The 18,726-nt window shown below is 30.8% G+C and overlaps 2 protein-coding genes across 2 annotated transcripts; one reads left to right on the top strand and one right to left on the bottom strand.

The window, feature by feature from the left end:
• The first annotated feature begins 385 nt into the window (after positions 1–385).
• On the top strand, positions 386–3,415 carry LOC127725539 (toll-like receptor 2 type-1). Its single transcript, XM_052232592.1, has one exon. The coding sequence runs from the start codon at positions 495–497 to the stop codon at positions 3,042–3,044; it is 2,550 nt and encodes an 849-aa protein (XP_052088552.1). The 5' UTR covers positions 386–494; the 3' UTR covers positions 3,045–3,415.
• A 9,011-nt stretch (positions 3,416–12,426) lies between these two features.
• LOC127725542 (kyphoscoliosis peptidase-like) lies at positions 12,427–17,694 on the bottom strand. Its single transcript, XM_052232595.1, has 4 exons — positions 16,781–17,694; positions 15,685–15,800; positions 14,779–14,895; positions 12,427–14,120 (listed from the first exon to the last, which is right to left on the bottom strand). Exons 1-4 carry the CDS (start codon positions 17,033–17,035, stop codon positions 12,815–12,817), a joined length of 1,794 nt encoding a protein of 597 aa, XP_052088555.1. The 5' UTR covers positions 17,036–17,694; the 3' UTR covers positions 12,427–12,814.
• Between the last annotated feature and the right edge of the window lie 1,032 nt (positions 17,695–18,726).

Below are 18,726 nucleotides of genomic sequence, written 5' to 3' on the forward strand. Positions count from 1 at the left end.
GCCTCAGGGTGTACTTGGATACTTCAGGGTGTTAAAATATCCATATCTACGGATATGAACGTAGATAACTTATAATCAATCAATCATCTAAAAAATAATAACGTTTACTAATTCAAATCTCCTGAAGCATGTCCAGCTTCCTTGTTTTCTTTCTATCTGTATATACTGACAGAACGAAATCTAGATAATGGTATTAAGATATGTCAAAGATATATTCTGATTATTATTTGTAAAATTTACAAAATCAGTCAGGAAATAATAAAAGTGTCGTCCTTTAGTATGGGTATTTATGTTTTGTTTATAACTTATATTTCCTTGTCATTGTTATTATACTTGAGTTCTATACTTTTAAAAGCGTTAAATGTCAATTGTAATGAACGATTTTTAAAAAATGTTGAAAGAACTGTAACAAGGAAGCACTCCAATATAATATGCGCATAATTCGTAATAACATGAATGAAATACTTTAAAAGAAACAAGAGAAACACACGAAAATGAAACTGATTTATATATTTTGTGCTGTATTTTCACTATTCGGGAAAGTGTCAGCCAAGCCATGTAAAACAGTTTATAGTAAAGGATATAAGAGGGCTGACTGTCGTTATCTGCAATTAAAGACAATACCGCCAAATATTCCGGGAGACATAGATGTGTTGGATTTGAGTGAAAATTTAATAAGTGTATTGGAAAACAATTCATTTGTACAATTTTCGAATCTGAAAGAATTGCTTGTGAGTAAGAACAATATAAGTCGTATTGAAAAGAAAGTCTTTTATCCGTTAACTCAGCTAAAAGTATTGGATATTTCTGGAAATAATATAAGGAACATTTCAAACCAAATACACCCAGAAATGTTTCAGTTTTCAACTAACCTCTACAAGCTGGACATTCGTCGGAATATGAAAGACGCAAAAAGAATTCAGAGTGATTATACCTACCCAGGTGCTGCATTTTCTTTACTTTCCAATTTAACCATTCTTTATATGGACCTTGTTCCAAAACCTGTTTTTGGACCAGAATTTAAAAGTCTAGTAAAGTTAGAAGTGTTGGGATTTGATTATTGTTTATTAGCTGCAATGACAAATGACTTGTTCAAACATTTTACTATGAAGGTACGAGAATTACATTTAATGCGATGCCATGATATACTTGGAGAGAATGTAAAATATGGTTCTCTTCAATATTTTAAACATTTAAAGGTGCTTAATTTAGCGGATACACATATTCATTTAATACGAGCATTGGATTTATTACACTCTTTTCAAAATACCACCATGGATGTCATTAACTTTCAACGAGTCAGCTATGAACTTTTAGATAATGACAACTTTTCTTACGCACTTGTTATAACAAGTGAAATGATGAAATATCTCAGGACAATTTGTGTCAAGACATTGAATCTAGCTGATAATGGTATTGTAGATTTTCGCGAGAATTCGTTACTTTCGTATGACCACCCAGAATGTTTTGAAAATATAGTACTATCCGCGAACAGGTTTACATTTCATATTGGACGAAAAATGAAAGAAATTCTTACTCTTATTCATAAATTAAAAAATGTAGTTCTGTTTGATTTTTCGTATAACCCAATAAGATTTAGCAACGAGACATACTTGCGCATACCTAATGGTAACACATCATTCGATTACGAAGCCACTGGTTGTTTCAGTGACGGATTTATGAACGGACCTGGTAGAACAATTATCTACCTTCCTCCGAAATTGAAAATATTGAGATTTTCACATTTCGTTAGACAAAGTTGTGGCGATGGTTTTACGGTGAGAAACGCGTCGTCATTAGAACAACTTGACATGTCATATTATCAGTTCCAGAAATTCCCAGATCTAAAAATTGAAGGAGAGAATAATTTGAAATCGCTTAATATGTCTGGAATAGATTCATCTTTGTATTTAAAAAAGAAGTCTGTACCACCATTTAACAATGTTGAAGAGGCATTTTTCAGACATGTGGAACTCGGAAAAAGTCAAGCAGTTAGTAAGCATCTGTTTACACTGATACCATCAGTGCAGGTTCTAGATTTATCTTATAATAGTTTGTGGACATTACCTCAGGATGCTTTTGTCGAAAATAAAAAATTAACGGAACTAGACTTATCAAATAACGTATTGCACGAAGTTCCTGTCGCCATATTGGAAATAAAACAGTTGAGAAAATTGAACTTGCAGAATAATAATCTTGTTAGTATTAGTAAATCCATCACTGATTGGTTAGATTCTTTAACTCGAAAGCAAGACATTTATCTTTTGTTAGCTGGTAATGTGTTTTCCTGTACGTGTGAAAATAGACAGTTTATCAGTTGGTTATTTAACACTAAAGTACAATTAGACCCCGACAATCAGAACATTTCTAACAAAAACTATTCATGCAGATTATCAAATGGCGAAGTAAAAGGCACTTCTGAAATATACGACCAGTACCACGAATTATATTCTGACTGTAATGCAGGAATTTGGTTACGTTTTGGTATATCTTTACTCGTAACATTTACTGTAATTGCTTTTATATTCGCGGTAATCTTCAACTTCCGGTGGCGCATAGCATACTACATCTATCGTACATTTAAAACTGTTATCGAATCAAAAATGAATTTAAAATTTACTTATGATGCATATGTTGCTTATTCTGAGGATGCCAAAGACTGGGTTAAGTATGATTTGGCGCAAAAAATAGAAAAAATATGGGGGCTCAAATTGTGCATCGAAGATCGTGATCTTCTTGCTGGAAAATCTTATATAGATTCCATCGCTGAAGCAATTGGGTCTTGTCGGCAAGTTATATTCGTGTTGAGTCCCGGGTTACTCGACAGAGAATGGACTCAATACGAAATAGAGAGAGCAAAGTATGAAATGGCATGTAAACATGTTCAAATTACAGTGTTAAATCTTGGAACTGCTGTACAAGAGGTGCCTGCCGAGTTTTCATCCATCTGGCATAGTGTTTGTCTGATAGAATGGTCGGAAGACCCACAGTCTGCGGATAACCCGTGGCATAAACTAAAATTACGATTGGTCTTAAATAGATAAATTGTTCAAAATTTGTTTTAAATTTAAATGCTGTGATTATGAACGTTAAGAAACAATGAATATAACAACAACAAAAATAAACGCTGTGATCCAATGACAAGGTTATCCCCAAAAGTAACAAGAATACATGAGTATTGATTTATGTTTTGAAATATATTACAATATATATTTTCATTTTAGTGCATTTGTTTACCAGTTCTTCATAAAGCATTTGTTTTGATAAAAGGATTTTTACCATTAAAATCTGCACATATTTCATATGTGATTTCTGAGACAGACAGTCTGCAGCGACAACTATGACGAATTATTCAATTTTAACCATTTATTGGAAAGGTAATAGCTTTGAAATAAAATGGTTTTACTCAATTGTTTTTATAAATTTTATTTTATTAACGAATTGAATTTCCTATTCATTCCATATCAGCGTTTGATAATGTTGAAAACAAAATTTATTATCATATATAAAAATAAGACGATATGGAATGATTTCCAAGGAGACAACTCTCCACCAGAGACCAAATGACATAATGACGGTCTCCGTACGACTTTCAACAAAGAGCAAAACCAATACTGTATTGTCAGCTAAAAAGCTAAAAAGGCCCCAGAATGACAAATATAAAACAATTCAAACGAGAAAACTTACGGCATGATTTAAATACGAAAAAACAAATATGATGTATACAGGAACAAACGACAACCACTGAATTGCAGGCTCTCGACTTTGGACAAGAACATACATAATGTGGCGGGGTTAAACATGTGCGCGGGCGCCCAACAACGTACACTAGACAGAGGTATAACAGCACAACATACGAACAAACTATAAGAAACAGTTGGGAAGCGCTGAACTCGTCAGATCGATACAAAGCAGAAAAACAAGTAATAAAAGTATAGACAGAACGTGACAGGGTAGATATGTTACAGTGAATTTGTGAAATCAGGGATTTTGCAAAATCCCTGGAATAATTAATGATTTTATAAAATCACTAACAGTTTTAGTGATTTTGTAAAATTCCTGAAATTTCAGTGATTTTACAAAATCAGTAAAAAAAAAATGCCAGGGATTTTACAAAATCTATTTTGTTCAAATCGATTCTTTCAAGAACATCGACAATTAAAAAAAAACCCTTAGTTTAATTATAGAATAACTAATCGAAGAATTCAAATAGAGAAAAATATTCAACGAGTGACCGAACAACACACTAATTTACGAATGCGCGTAGCGCGTGAGTTAATTATTCGCGTTGTTCGGTCGTGAATTGAATATCTTTCCAAGCTTTTTTATCCTCTCATAACGACAATCACTGTAATGTACTGTCTTTATATTTGATTAAGGTTTATACAGTTCATTAATTACTATAGAAGTACTATATAATACAAATTAACTTAATTTCGAACAAGGTAATAACAAGAGCTTGTATTGTCTTCTTTTTGAGGCTTTAATGAATAGGCTTTAAGAGTTCTTATTTATTGCGGTTCCATATATAAAACTAGGTTTCATACAACACATCGAAAAAAAGTTATGCAGACTCGACCTATACGAAAAAGAACGATGTAATATTTTTTTTTTATTATTTAGTGCATTTTAGCAGTAGATTGGTAAAACGTCATTCAATCAGAACATGATCTCTAACATACATTTACAAAATCGTATAAGATTGTTTGTACACCTTTATTTAGAATAATTGCTGATTGCAGGAGAAAATGAGATAATTGCTGAAAACATTTCCGCACAAGGAAGCGTATTTAGGTAATTTACTGTGAAGCAGGAACACTTCTATACGCTTGACTGCCCGTAACTGTATAGAGGACCTCATATATTTTTAACTACAAAATTCTTCCTGTTAGGATCAAGAAAAAACACAACAGCTTCTTAATTCTGTGTATATCTTAAAAGGAATTATTTTCAAAGCAAACAAAATATTCAAAATGAGAATATGTGTTGTCATTCTAGTAAAAATGTTTGCCATTTCTTTTCACTCATATATTAATTCTTTTCCTATAGAAATCGTTTTAAATGTTGTACACCAGCTGGTTGATTATTTACAGTTGCTAAGACTTGATGTTTTCTTCATGAAAAATCGAATATGTATAACATTTTTTTTTATACTTTTACTGTAAGAAATTAGAACTACTTCTTCTAAAGGAAGAGACCGATTTCATTGAGCCGCAACTCCTCTGAAACCATACAAAATCGGGAATATTTGTAATATTACATTATATGACGTATAGATGTAATGTTTTGTACTTCCTAAATTTGTCTTTGAAACAATCTTTTTTCTACAGAAAACGCGAATTTTTGAGAAAATAATCCATTATTAGGTCTATCCACTTTTCCGTGGAAAGACCTATTGCTTTTGTTCTGAATTTTTTTTTTTTTTTTTTTCTTCCGCCTAATTTTTTTCATGCGCTGTATTGTTATTTCAAAAGATGTCGCTTAGATATTTTGCATATGATATTGAACAGTTTATACGCTTTTGAAACTGACACCGCTTTACCGAACACTTTCTCATGTAAGAGTTATCTCTCCGAATACTGTTTTTCTTGTGCGTACTACTCCTTTGCAACCGTAAAAGATTACGACAAATTTATTTTAACAAATTACTCGTTACATCCTAAGGTTGTCAAGAATCATTTGGATCGAAGGGATCTGAACATTCCATATGAGAGTTATGTCCCCTTATATATTTGACATGTGAGTAATATAATAGAAACTCATTAGTCTTAAGTGATAAAGACTTAGAGTCTTCAGATTTGAGGTCCTGGGTCAATCAAAATGAAAAAAAGGTCAAGGTCATGTTAAATTTTTTATTAAAATTATACATACTTTATTGAAAACTTTCACATTTGTTAGTTTGATACAGAAAGTACCGGTACCTTATCCCGGCCTCGTTAAACATTAGATTGTATATTTATATAGAAACTAGTTAGTAATTGTTAATATTCTAAATTATAAAATATATACCATATATTATTATTTATCCATAATTTCCATATTGTTCAATAAAGAGTAAAGAGAGAATTTTATGTCAGAGAGAAAGAGAGAAGAGAAGAGAAAATAATAAATTAAAAAAAAGAACGAAAGCAAAACAAAAACAAAAAAAGAAAACTATAAAAAAAGACAAAAAATCCTTGAAACTTGGATTTTTGGCAAAAGTATTTTTGTCTTAAGACAATGTAAGATACAACATTAAATAAATTGGGCAAAGTTTGTTTTCTATTGTAAATAATTCATACAAACACAAAACAGATATTACAAAATGTACATGTTATTTTAGGCACAAAACGAGAACAAAAAACAATAAACGACATATAATAACATATTATATAAAAGGCCCTATATAAAACATATATGGTGGTGTGGAGAAGGCTAAAAACAATATACACAGTAACATTACATACGATAATGCTAAGTTGCTTAAGTGTACATTATTCTAGTAATGGAAGCCAGGGGTCCCAGTAGAGGTTGGCAATGTGAAGAGGCTTTGTTTTAAAAAATACATTCTTTTCTAGTATTAGATTTTCTTTTAGATAGTTTTTCAGCCCTGCAAAATTTACTTGATTTTCACACAGTTTTGTTCTATAGATAAAGAATTTTGATAATTATAGTATTATTAAATTTTTTATTTTATTATTTTCTGTTTTTCCCAAATTCCCGAATAAAATTATATCCATGTTAAATGGAATAATTATTTGTATTTGGTTATAGATCCAGTCACCGAGTCTTACCCACAGATCTGCTATTTTATGGCATGTCCAAAATATGTGTTCAATATCTTCGGTAACTTCATTGCAGAAAGTGCATTTATCGCTTTGTTTTATTTTTATTTTGAATAAAAATTTATTAGTGCCCAATATTCTGTGTATTATTCTATATTGGAACCAGTGGAGTTTTGAGCTTTTTGTGGAGTAAAAAGACATATTATGCACGGTTTTCCAATCAAAATTTTTGTTCAGTGTTAAGGACCATTTTTCTTCACATCTAAGTTTAGTACTGCTTTTTTCTAATAAAGCATTATACATATCTTTCGAGCCTTTTTTTGATAAAAAAAAATATTCTTATATTATTTGGAATAATTGGTCCTTGTGTTTTATAAAGATTGTTTATGGATATATCGTTCTTTAGAGCTTTTTTTATATGATTTTATTGATGAAATTACCCCATTATAAGTAGGAAAGTTTGACTTAATTTTATAAATGTTTTGGAATTGTTGAAAAGTCATTAGTTTTCCCTCATCGTTTAATAAATCATTTATCAAAAAGATCCCTTTATCTACTCAGTCTTTATAGAAAATAGATGTTGTTCCTATTTTAATGTTTTCATTATTCCAGAGCGAATCTGATACAAATTCGTCTTCATTTTTTGGTATAAATTTATTTTGTAAATCTGTCCAAGCTTTAAAGACCTCTTCCCAAAAAGGGTTTTTACATTTTTTTGTTGGGCCTAAATAAACTAGGTTTTCAATACTAGTTTTTCAGTACTTTCTAATAGGTTATTTAGTTTTGGGTCGTTTTTCAACAACCGTCTAATCCATGTTAGTTTCAATCCTTTTATATATTTGTCAATATCTATCATTTTCAGCCCTCCTAATTTGTGTTCAGAACATAATATTTCTCTTTTTATCTTGTCAGGTTTGTTTTCCCAAATAAATGAATAAATTTTGTCAGTTAGTTGTTTTAAAGTATTTTTGCATGGTGCTTGTAATGTTAAAAACAGATGGTTCAATTTTGAAATAATTAGTGTCTTGATGATTGTTATTTTTCCAACCGGTGTTAATGTTTGTTTAGACCAAATTTTTATTATATTTTCAATTTCTTTAATTCTTTGACCATAGTTCAACAATTCCATTTCATGCAAATTAAAAGAAAAATTGTATTCCTAGTAATGTAAACCTACTGGAACCCCATTCCAATCCCCATTTTACACACATGGTGTCTTGACTATATTTTTTTTTGGCTATCCACACCACCTTTGTTTTGTCCAAGTTCATATGGAGACCAGACATTTCAGCATATTTTTGAAGTAAGCGAAGAGATGCATCTAGAGATCTGGGAGTACCGTCAAGTATTATTGATGTGTCATCTGCGTATTGTGAGATAAGATATTCTGTGTCATAAATTTTAATTCCTTTAATTTCTTTGTTCTTTCTGATTAAAATTCCTAGAATTTCAGCACATAAAAGAAAAATGTAAGGTGATAAAGGATCCCTTGTCTACAGCCACTTTGAATCTCAAAGAAATCTGACAGAAAACAGTTTTGGGATACTGATGAGCTTATATTTGTGTAAAAGGTCTTTATCCAATGTTTTATAGAGGGTCCAAAATTGAAAAAGTCTAATACTTCATTTATGAATTTCCATGATACGGAATCAAAAGCTTTTTCAAAATCTATGAGAAGGAGAAGACCTGGTAAATCATTTACCTCTGTATAGAATAAAATATCATATATGAGACGAGTGTTTTCTCCAATATATCTTCCAGGAATGAAACCTGTCTGATCATTGTTAATAATAATGGGTAGAACAGATTTTATTCGCTCTGCTATACAACTTGATGCTAGTTTATATGTTGTATTATTGGTCGCCAATTTTTCATGAACTGTATAGGTTTATCACCTTTTGGTAAATAAGTAATAATACCCTGCTTTTGAGTTATTGACAATTCCCCCTTTTGTAACCATAAATTATAGATCTGAAAACAAATTTTCCTAAATTTGTCCAAAAGAATTTTAAAAAATCATTTGTAAAGCCATCTGATCCTGGACTTTTCTCATTTTTCATTCTACGCAAAGCTGTTGTCAATTCATTATAAGTTATCTCCCCCTCTAAAGATTCTTTTAAAGAATCATTTAATTTTTCAATATCAGAATCCGGAATTTCGCTATCAAGATTTACTTTACTCAAGCTTTCTGTTTTAGTATACAGTTTTTTATAGTAATTTTTGGCCTCTTCTTATATTTTATCTTATTTACAAATTGTCTCCCCTTTTTCGTTAACTAGTTTGGGGATGGTTTTATTTATAAAATGTTTAGTTTCCATATTAAAAAAAAATAGATGGCTTTTCCCCTTCTTCAATCCATTGCATTTTTGATCAGATATAGTATCCCCTCATTTTTTCTTTCCTTATTATTCTAAGATCAGATTTATGGTGTTCAATTTCTTTTAATATTTCCTCTGTTAAGATGCTTTCCTCTAATTTCTGAATTTTTTCTGATAATAATTTTTCCTGTTTATCTCTTTCCGTCTTTTTATAAGATGCATAGTAAATAGTTTTTCCTCTGATTTCAGTAAGAAAAAAGAGTTGGTCATTTATTGTAAAGTGGATTTCTAAATCATTTATTTGTTCTGAAGTTTCTCTATTATATACTAGTGATACATATTGGTCTTTAACTTTAAGTATAGTGTCTTTTATAGTTTTGGAATATTCAATATCATGTAAAAGTGAGTTGTTAAATTTCCATAATCCTTTTCCAAGTATGAAATCATTCATCTTCAGATTTAATATTATTGGGGAGTGATCTGATCTATAGCTGTTGTGAATTTGTACATCAACTACATTTTGATTAAGGTCTTGGGATATTAAAAAGAAGTCTAATCTTGCTTGTTTTATGGGATTAGCTTTTCTCCATGTGAATTGTTTTAAGTCTTGTTTAATTTCCCTAAAGGGGTCTGTTAAATTAAAAAAAAATCTATTAAGTCTAGAACTTTCTCCTTAGCTTTTGGGTTATGTTTGATTTTTTGGCTTTAGCTTGTGCATGCTAAAAAGAAACTTTAAAAGATATCGAAAAAAGATTTTCACTTAATTGTTAGTTGTGATCTGTCGCAATAGGAAATTTTTATTCGAAGCGAAGCAGTAACTTTCACTAGGAGTTTTCTCCCCTTAAATGTTAAAAGTAAAATGTATTGTAATGTCACTTATTAACAATACATAGTAGAGACCTAAATTCGTTTTATATGAAGTCCTTGCTTGATGAACTTAAAAATAAGGTCAAGGTCATAAGTAAATTTGACGTTCTAGATTTTGACCTTTGCTTTAACTTCATATTTATACATGATAAAGCCATGGGACTCTTTGCATTAGGTTGCAAGCCATATGACCTTGAAAACTGCAACCGGAAATGACCTTGTGTAAACCGGAGGCAGCTATTTTTTGTACTTATTTAATGTAAAAAGTATATAGAACCATATATTTTTTGAAACAGTGTCAAGTAAACTATCAAATAATACCGGAAGTGACTTTTTCAGACAGGAAGTAACAAATAATATCCCTTTTTTCAAACAAAAGTGTATTGAAACCATATATTTTTTAAATCAGCATACAATAAGCTATCATTTGACACTGGAAATGACATTATAAAATGGATTTTAATATTTTCGTATCAAAAGATATCGTTTCGGGTGGAAAGACCTTCAATTGTTCTCTGAACAATTGGTTTTTAATATATATTTATTTTGTTTCATTCTGTTTCTTTGACAACGACCACAGAGTATGCACACTGTCTCCTTTTGCTGTAATACTGGTTCGATTTTACACAAAGCAACAGATTTATTTTTAGTAACATAGAAAGTCGAAAATCTAGATCAGCTGTGATGATATTACCCACAGTAGCAGTCCTAGGAAACTGTATAGCTTTCGCATTTGCATATTTCCTCACTCGTCAGGATAAATGTATTTTTACAACCTGCGTTCAATCAATCGTCTACAGATAGGTATTATATCAAGTCATTGGCCAGAAGCAGCATTCTTCAGTTTCAAATGTAATTACCTGGCTTCCTTTTTTGGCAATGTTATAATTCAGAAAATGCCAAAAAACAAAATCTCTTCACTCAGTTTTTTAGGGAACATGTCAACTCATTTACTAGCAACAAATTCCCGTTTTTCTTGAACAACTACCAAGAGCTAGGCCCGGAAGGACCTTTTTATTTCATATCTAAACCAAACTGATAATCGTAACATTCAGACAATTCATATGTTTTATCAATTTAATATTAAGTGGTCTGCAAAAAATTGATATTAAATTCCTTACTTCCAAGACCAAAGCAATTATCAATCAATTCATTATAACTATGTTTCCGCTACAACTTCGCTTGCAACGAATCATAAAAGGTTTTATTCATTGTCGGTGGTAAGACGGAATATTATAATACAGTATAATAATAAGGAGATGTGGTACGATTTTCAATGAGACAACTATCCACCAGAGTTCAAATGAAGCGGATGTAAGCAATTATATGCACCGTAAGACCTTCAACAATGAAAATAAACCCATACCGTAAAATCGGCTTTTAAATGTCCCAACATTTAAAATGTGAAACAACGAGAAAAATAACGGCATAACTTATAACAAAACAATGTGTATGTCTATTTCATTGATAGTCTATATCGTCGTCTCTTTTATTTCATTTCATGTCCCTATCATTATGATTTACAGAAATTGTCAATAAACCAGAATAAGACTTCAAAATATAAAGTGTAGCGTTTATACTATAAATTGATCTCTCAATTGTAAACGGATATATCATATATCATACCTAATATTTCATATTTTCTGCAGTTACAATAAAAGCAATCTACGACGAACTCTTTTCTTCGTTGTTCTCATCCGCAGCAGTCGAATAAATGTGTTGCCAATTTTTTCTACATAGATAATAACAGATGGCGGTGTTGGATTCCTTAATAGATAACATGAGTAACATTATAGATACAGAAAAAACACATCAACCAGAGAATCGAAAGTTCAATATATTTTGTAATTACCACATGCTTGCTATTTGTGAGTAAAAAAATGTTTATGCGTATAAATTGTATAAAAGTAATATCTGTTTTTGATTGCAATATTCCATATTTTTGTATGAATTTTCTATTTGTTATTCATGTAATTTTTGAGTGTTTTCCACCATCTTGTAACATAGCAGAAGACAATATATCTAAATCTTCAATCCAGTCAGCAAAGTTTATGCAAGAATGCTACTTATTAATCAGGATATTCAATAATTAAACAAATTAGTGTGATTTTATCTTTAAATTGATAACACATTACAGGGTGTTACCGCAGAATATGTTCAAATGATAAAGAAATCTATAGGGAACAAATGGACGGCGACCCCCATATTATCTTTTTAAAAAATATACTTAACATGTTATAAGAGAAATGTTGATGTTTTCTAACATTAAATTTCAAAATTCATTGTGCACGCCATACGCGCGTTTTGTATACAGAAGACTCATCGGTGACGCTCGAATAAAAAAAGAAAAGTCCAAATAAATTACAGAGTTGAAGAGCATTCAATTTGAAAAACACCAATTCTGAAAGGTTTTGCCAAATACTGCTTAGGTAATTTATTCCTTTGGATGGAAAATCATCAGTAATTGAAAAATTCAAAGTTTTTCAAACAGTTTATTTATGAATATAACCATATTAATGACAATTCATGTCGACACACAACATTTAGAAGTGCTGACTACTGATATGGTAATACTCTCGTAATCCATAAAACATATGTCATGTTTTAAAATTTGTAGCTTGGCAATACGCTTTGTCACCTATCTTTCTTTATATACATCTAAACATACATGTATCACAATATAACCTACATTTTGCCAAAAAATTACAAAATTCTATTATTACAGATTATACTCCCATACTACTTTAAATGATATTATCTGTTTAATCATTATTTTGAAGTGGTGCAATAAAAATAAAACAAAAAGTAAAATATACTTCAGTCTGATATAAACATGATCATAATTCAAATGAATCTATCAGTATGTTATTCTGAATCTACCACAAATTGGTATATGGAGGTAAAGCTTTTTGAGTTGATGTCCGTTTTTGCGGATACTTTTACGTCGCCCGAGTCACCTGTTTTTACAGTAACGTCCCATGGCTGACTGTTTTCTTTTTTATAAACCTTGCCATCGATTAGGATTTGTTCAATCACAGGAGAAGACATAACGAAACGAACATTCGCATTGGACGGGATATTACGCACAAGCGGCTCGACAAGATGGCAATTATATTCCTTTGTAGAAGAATATGTTTTAGGAAATGGAATTGAGATTTTTGCGCCTATTTTGTTCAGAACCAAAATATTCATTGCCTCACTATGTTTGTCGTTGCCTTCCAACTCGCTAAAAATCGTAAGTTTATAGTATCCCTTGATTATAAAACGTGCTTTGACACACACCGAATCGTTCGATTGTTCAATCATGACAAAATCAGAGCTTCTGCTTCCATCAGTCTCAAAAATGTTTGCAGAAACCTTAACAGTCCTATTTGTTTTTATTTTCAATTCAAATTCACCGTTTTTGCAGATTTGAAAAGCAGGTATTGAGTCAAAATTTACAAAGCCTCGAATTTTACAATCAGTAGACGGACCATAGAATCTATTATGTTCTGGATAAGGCATGAATTCTTCCTCTGTAGACGTGCATTCTATCATATACTCTGTCAGTTTCGGCATGACATTTTGTAATTGATCAAATGAACCGTATACCTTAAGTGTATACTTTCCAATTTCTTTTGGCATGATGGTAATTGTGTAGTTTGAAAAGTTATCCTTGACCAATACCACAGAGTTGTTGCATAGTTCTCTGCTGCTATTATAAAGGGTTACTTTAACGTTCGTTAGTGTGTTTTGTTTCGATTCTATTAATATTGAAGCCTTCCTTTCAACTTTGACAACTTCATATTTATAAGATGGAAATGTAATATCCCATTCTCTTGCAAACTTTGTTGTTTTTAAAGTTTTTGAAAATTCTTCAAGAGTCACGGGTCTTTTAAGAAGTTGCCATTCCTTGCTCCCCTCTACGTCATTATTGTTGTAAGGAAAATGATCCTCTATGAAGTGTTCTGGTTTTATTAAAAAGTAGAAATTTGAAAATTTCTTTACGAATGCTTTTTGATTATCAAGATAACCAGCTCCCCATGTTGTCTCTATAAATCTCCATTTCCCGGAAACAAATACAACATTCCAAGCATGATCTGTTTTGTTTTCATAAGATAAGATTGTACCAAGCTGATGGCCATATCCTTTCGAGAATCCACTGATCTTTTGACATTTTATGTCTTTTGCTCTGAAACAAATTATGCTATATATACAATTGACTATTTGATATATGTTCATTGTGTGCAGGTAGAAGAAGATTGTTATTGACTGATTGTCAGTTTTAACGTTACTTATACATGCTATAACACTTGTGTTTATATCAGGATAACCAGTTATTAATAATGAAGGATGTCTGAGTACTTGGAAAAAACACGAAACAATTTATGAAAAACATGCAAACAAGCTATAATTGTTTGAAATATTTTAAGCAATTTTTTGATACATATTCTTATATTGTTACGAAGTTTAAAATTTTCACACCTGATAGCATCCTCGTTTTATTTTTCTACGTATATAAAATTTTTCATTTGTTTTATGGTAAAATTCACAAAATATACGCAGTGATTGAAGAAAAAATGAAATAATTATAAAACTTTTTCCATTAGTATATTTAGCTGAGGAGAAGGACTGAAGGACAATTTAAAAAAAAAAGTTAGTTTTACATTATGATACGATCATTAAAAGTTGGGTACGACATAATACTTTGTTTGTTGGTCGTCCCTGCAAGTAGAATAAATAATTGGAAGAGCCTATCATATCATTCACACACACACTACTTTTAGATTTTAAAGCATCAACAGGCTCTCTAGCACGTGACTAATTAAGTATATTTTTACTGTACTCACACACAGAGTGCTTGGAAGAGTCTAGCATATCCTTCACACACACTGCTTTTAGATTTTAAAACATCAACAGGCTCTCTAGCTGCCGATTCACCACCAAAGTAAGCTGTGGCATTGTAACTGAAAGTTCATGTAGCATATAAAAATATGTTTAACTATTATATACTTTATTGGTTTATTTTAACATGTGTACCTAACAGCAGACTGATAAATGTAATTTAATGGATAAAATTGTGCGTCAAAAACTACCGATGTTTTTCTTCAATGATTTCCCAGCCATTCGCATTTTGATAATACGTTCACAAATTTAAAATCTTATCGGAAGTTAATCGACACCAGCATGAATACTTTAACCTGTGGAGAATATTTATCGCAGATGATCATACAAATACATATCATAGCTTTCATAACTACAGTCTCAGTTTTCTTGCTTTTGCTTATGGCATTTCCACACAAAATATTTCACTAGTAACACGACGAGGGTCATTAGTCGGATTAAAAGCTGCTTACCCCTTACTTTAATGAGTTTTGTATTTCTTTTACTTTCGTTTTCTTGAAGCTTTCTGTGAAACATTATACTATGTTATCAAATGTATCGTTCCTATTGTATATTGTACGCACATGTGACTTGTTCCTACTAATTATACATAAAATGAGTGTTCTACACTCGACAACCACAGTCAATTCTTAACCTCCTCTGGAACCTGTGTACTCAAGATCTGTGATTTGTGAGGATATTTTTTTTTCTGATCACTGTCAATTTCTTTCCTTTATTAAACAACAGAACTGACATAAGCTCAAATATCGGGCGTTTGATTGTAATAAAAAATTAAAAATTTTACCATAGTATGTTCATGGATAAATAGTATTCTATACTCGTAAATATTCCTAGATTAAATCTTATCTTACCTTATATTATTGCAAATCCAAACATAAAAAGCTCGAATGGTCTCTAGTTCACTTTTGGCAGGTTTTGCCAGATAGTCAGCAAGTTCGTTGATAGAGTTTTCAACAGACTTTGGCGTCTAAAGATAAATTTTTATGTAAATGAAGTTGGTGTAAACTATTAAATAATCGGCATTTTTTTCATTATTATAAAAAGTTGTATATTGACATGACTATTGTGAGATTGAATGCCATCTTGGGTCCTTTTAATCAGAAGATATGCACATGTATTTATGTCTTATATTTCTGTAGCAAGTAATTTCGGTAGTTGTCAGACTTTTTAAAAAGAGTTAATAGAAATACAGTGTGTTAATCAGAAATGATTTATGTAATCCGATGCCTCGTGGTGAAATGTGTATATATATATATGTATTCACACTGATGTGGACTGTATTTAGTTTTGTTATATATATGCAATGTATAAAACACCAAAATAACGAAAATTAATACGACCAATTGAAAGAAAACAGATTTTGTATAAAAGATGATTATTGATGATAAAAACTAAAATTTAACATATATGAAAGTAAAGAAACTATTGTTACAATATGTCAAAAGATATAATAGAAGTTATAACATTTCAAAAATTATTATAAGAGGTGTTTAGTGAATGTATTTGTTTTTTAATAATTGAAAAATATAAGTCGCTGAGACACGGGGAGCTCAAAAATATTTAATAAAAATGTAAAATGATAAGCAAATAATAATTATTATCACTAACGTTATAATAGGAAACGCAGATACTTGGATGCGACTAAGATTTTGTTTTCATGTTGCTTGGTCTGTACCAATTTTCAAATCTTCAATCTCAACTACATTGTTTTCATGTTAAACAAATTAAAGTATCCGCTGCGTTTAATGTATCTCTTTGTGTTTATTTTTCTCACAAAAGCCAATGGAATTAATGTTAAAACTTTTGGAAAGGGAAAAGATACCAACATGACTTATTCATCACAAGTCAACTTCGATTGATGTAGCTGCAACCTTTTCATCTTTTTGAAAACATGTACAAAAGTAAATCCCACCATGTGTAAGTAACGTTGATTAATGGTCATAATACCTGTCTTGCATGTTCATCTATATCTTTGAATTCGTCGAAGTCAAGTTTGAAATCATCAGATTTTGCTGAAGGTTTTACTTTATCACTGTTCGTTGTTCTGGTTTTGTCATTGTTCGATGTCTTTACTTTTGACGACTGTACAATTTGTGATCTATTGACAGCTGTTGTAGAATTGGGATTTCCTCCAACCTCCTTAGTTTTAATTTTTTCGATTGACTGTTCCGTACCAGATGACGAAGATGAACCACATCCCATGGCTACAGCTTAAATGTTTAGTATCTCTGAAACAGTGATGGCACTTAGTAGGGTTTGACTGAACCAAATCGTTTAGAATGATAACATTATTTATAATTAATTGCAAAATATGTAAAGTTTAAATTTAGATATTTTGTTTCATTATTATTTTGCATTATCATGTATTTGTATTGCCTTTTAACAGATGAAACTGTCATCATGCATATTTATATAGACAAATAAATGTGAAATAAATATGACTTACCTAAGTTAGTAAAGGCCGTCTACATTACTGAACAGTTCTCGATATTGAAGTAAACGACGATCAAATTAAAAGCCGCTATATCTTTTGAAATCTCGATGCTTATAATTATATATATATATATGTTTTTAGTTTTAAATCCTTAACTACTAAATGTGTACAAAAACCTCTCATTTACTTCAGTAAATATTTGTTAATTAGAACATGTTTTGAGATCAATTTAAACAGTTTGAAAATACAAACGGACGAATTTAAATATCTGCTTTGTTTTTTGTTTGTTCAATAAAAAATAGTACGGGTCAAGTAGGTTATGTCTATGTAAAAAGTATAATGGAACGAGCAGTCAAATATATTGTACATCACGGACAACTTTAGTCTAGTTTTGAAGATGGATATCATGCTATTCGATTAAAGCCTTGGATGAAGTGGTGTACATTAAAATTACCAATTGCAAATATAGTTTAAGATCAATAGGGGTCTTAAAAAATAACACTGATTAACATTGAGATGAGTAAATAAAACATTTAATGGAATCATGCACCGGAAATGTTGTTTATATCTAGTGTGTAACGTTTATGTCCGATTACCAGAGCATGGTGACCTATACTATTCCTTTAACACGTGAAAAATGACAAAATCTACTACATGAAGTATCTTAATTTTATTCAAATCTTAGATTGAGAAATGCAATAATATTTGAAAACATGCATGGACATTTTTGAAAACTGTTGTTAACATCAAATAAAAACAAACAAGAAATGTGTACACTAATAATAAAATCCAATTCAAGTTTTATTGAAAAGATAATAATAGTTTGGAGGCGTAAACAGCAACAGCATAAATATTAATGTACAAGTATTAAGATTTATTGTAATCAAATCATTTAAAACAAGAAAATGCTCATTGAATACTTGTGTCCGCCTTTTTCAACATTGAATACAAGGATGGAATATATAGCAATTTATGGACTTGCAGCTATTGAAAATCTCTGAAAATGTTAAATCTACTTATAAATATCTGACATCGCAAATAGCATAGGAAACACTTAACGAACTTCTACAACCCGTTCATTTCCCTCTTGAAGTTGAGCCTTAACCAAAATGGAATCACACTAATGATTTTCTAGTTTGTACTTGCAGCTAGCAATTAATAACTTGTTCTCAATTCATTTTAAATGAAAAGAACTATGCGAAGCTGCCACGAACAACATGCAAAAATGCCTTTTTGTTCGTCAACAGATGATCATCCTATGGACTATTCGCTGGCAATTGGAAATCAGCATCATGCCCAGACTTATGTTAGGCATCAGGAATATGTTCCTTTTCACACGTTATTAGCAAAGCTTGCGGAAAAATACAGAGCTCTTTCTTTTTGCATTTCTCATTACGACGATAAACACCATATGAATGATCTTCATACGCAAAACTTAGTGCTGTTCTTGCACTTTTTT

The sequence above is a fragment of the Mytilus californianus genome, unplaced genomic scaffold (genome assembly GCF_021869535.1).
Source record: "Mytilus californianus isolate M0D057914Y unplaced genomic scaffold, xbMytCali1.0.p SCAF_15, whole genome shotgun sequence".
In the NCBI taxonomy this organism is placed as follows: Eukaryota; Metazoa; Mollusca; class Bivalvia; order Mytilida; family Mytilidae; genus Mytilus; species Mytilus californianus.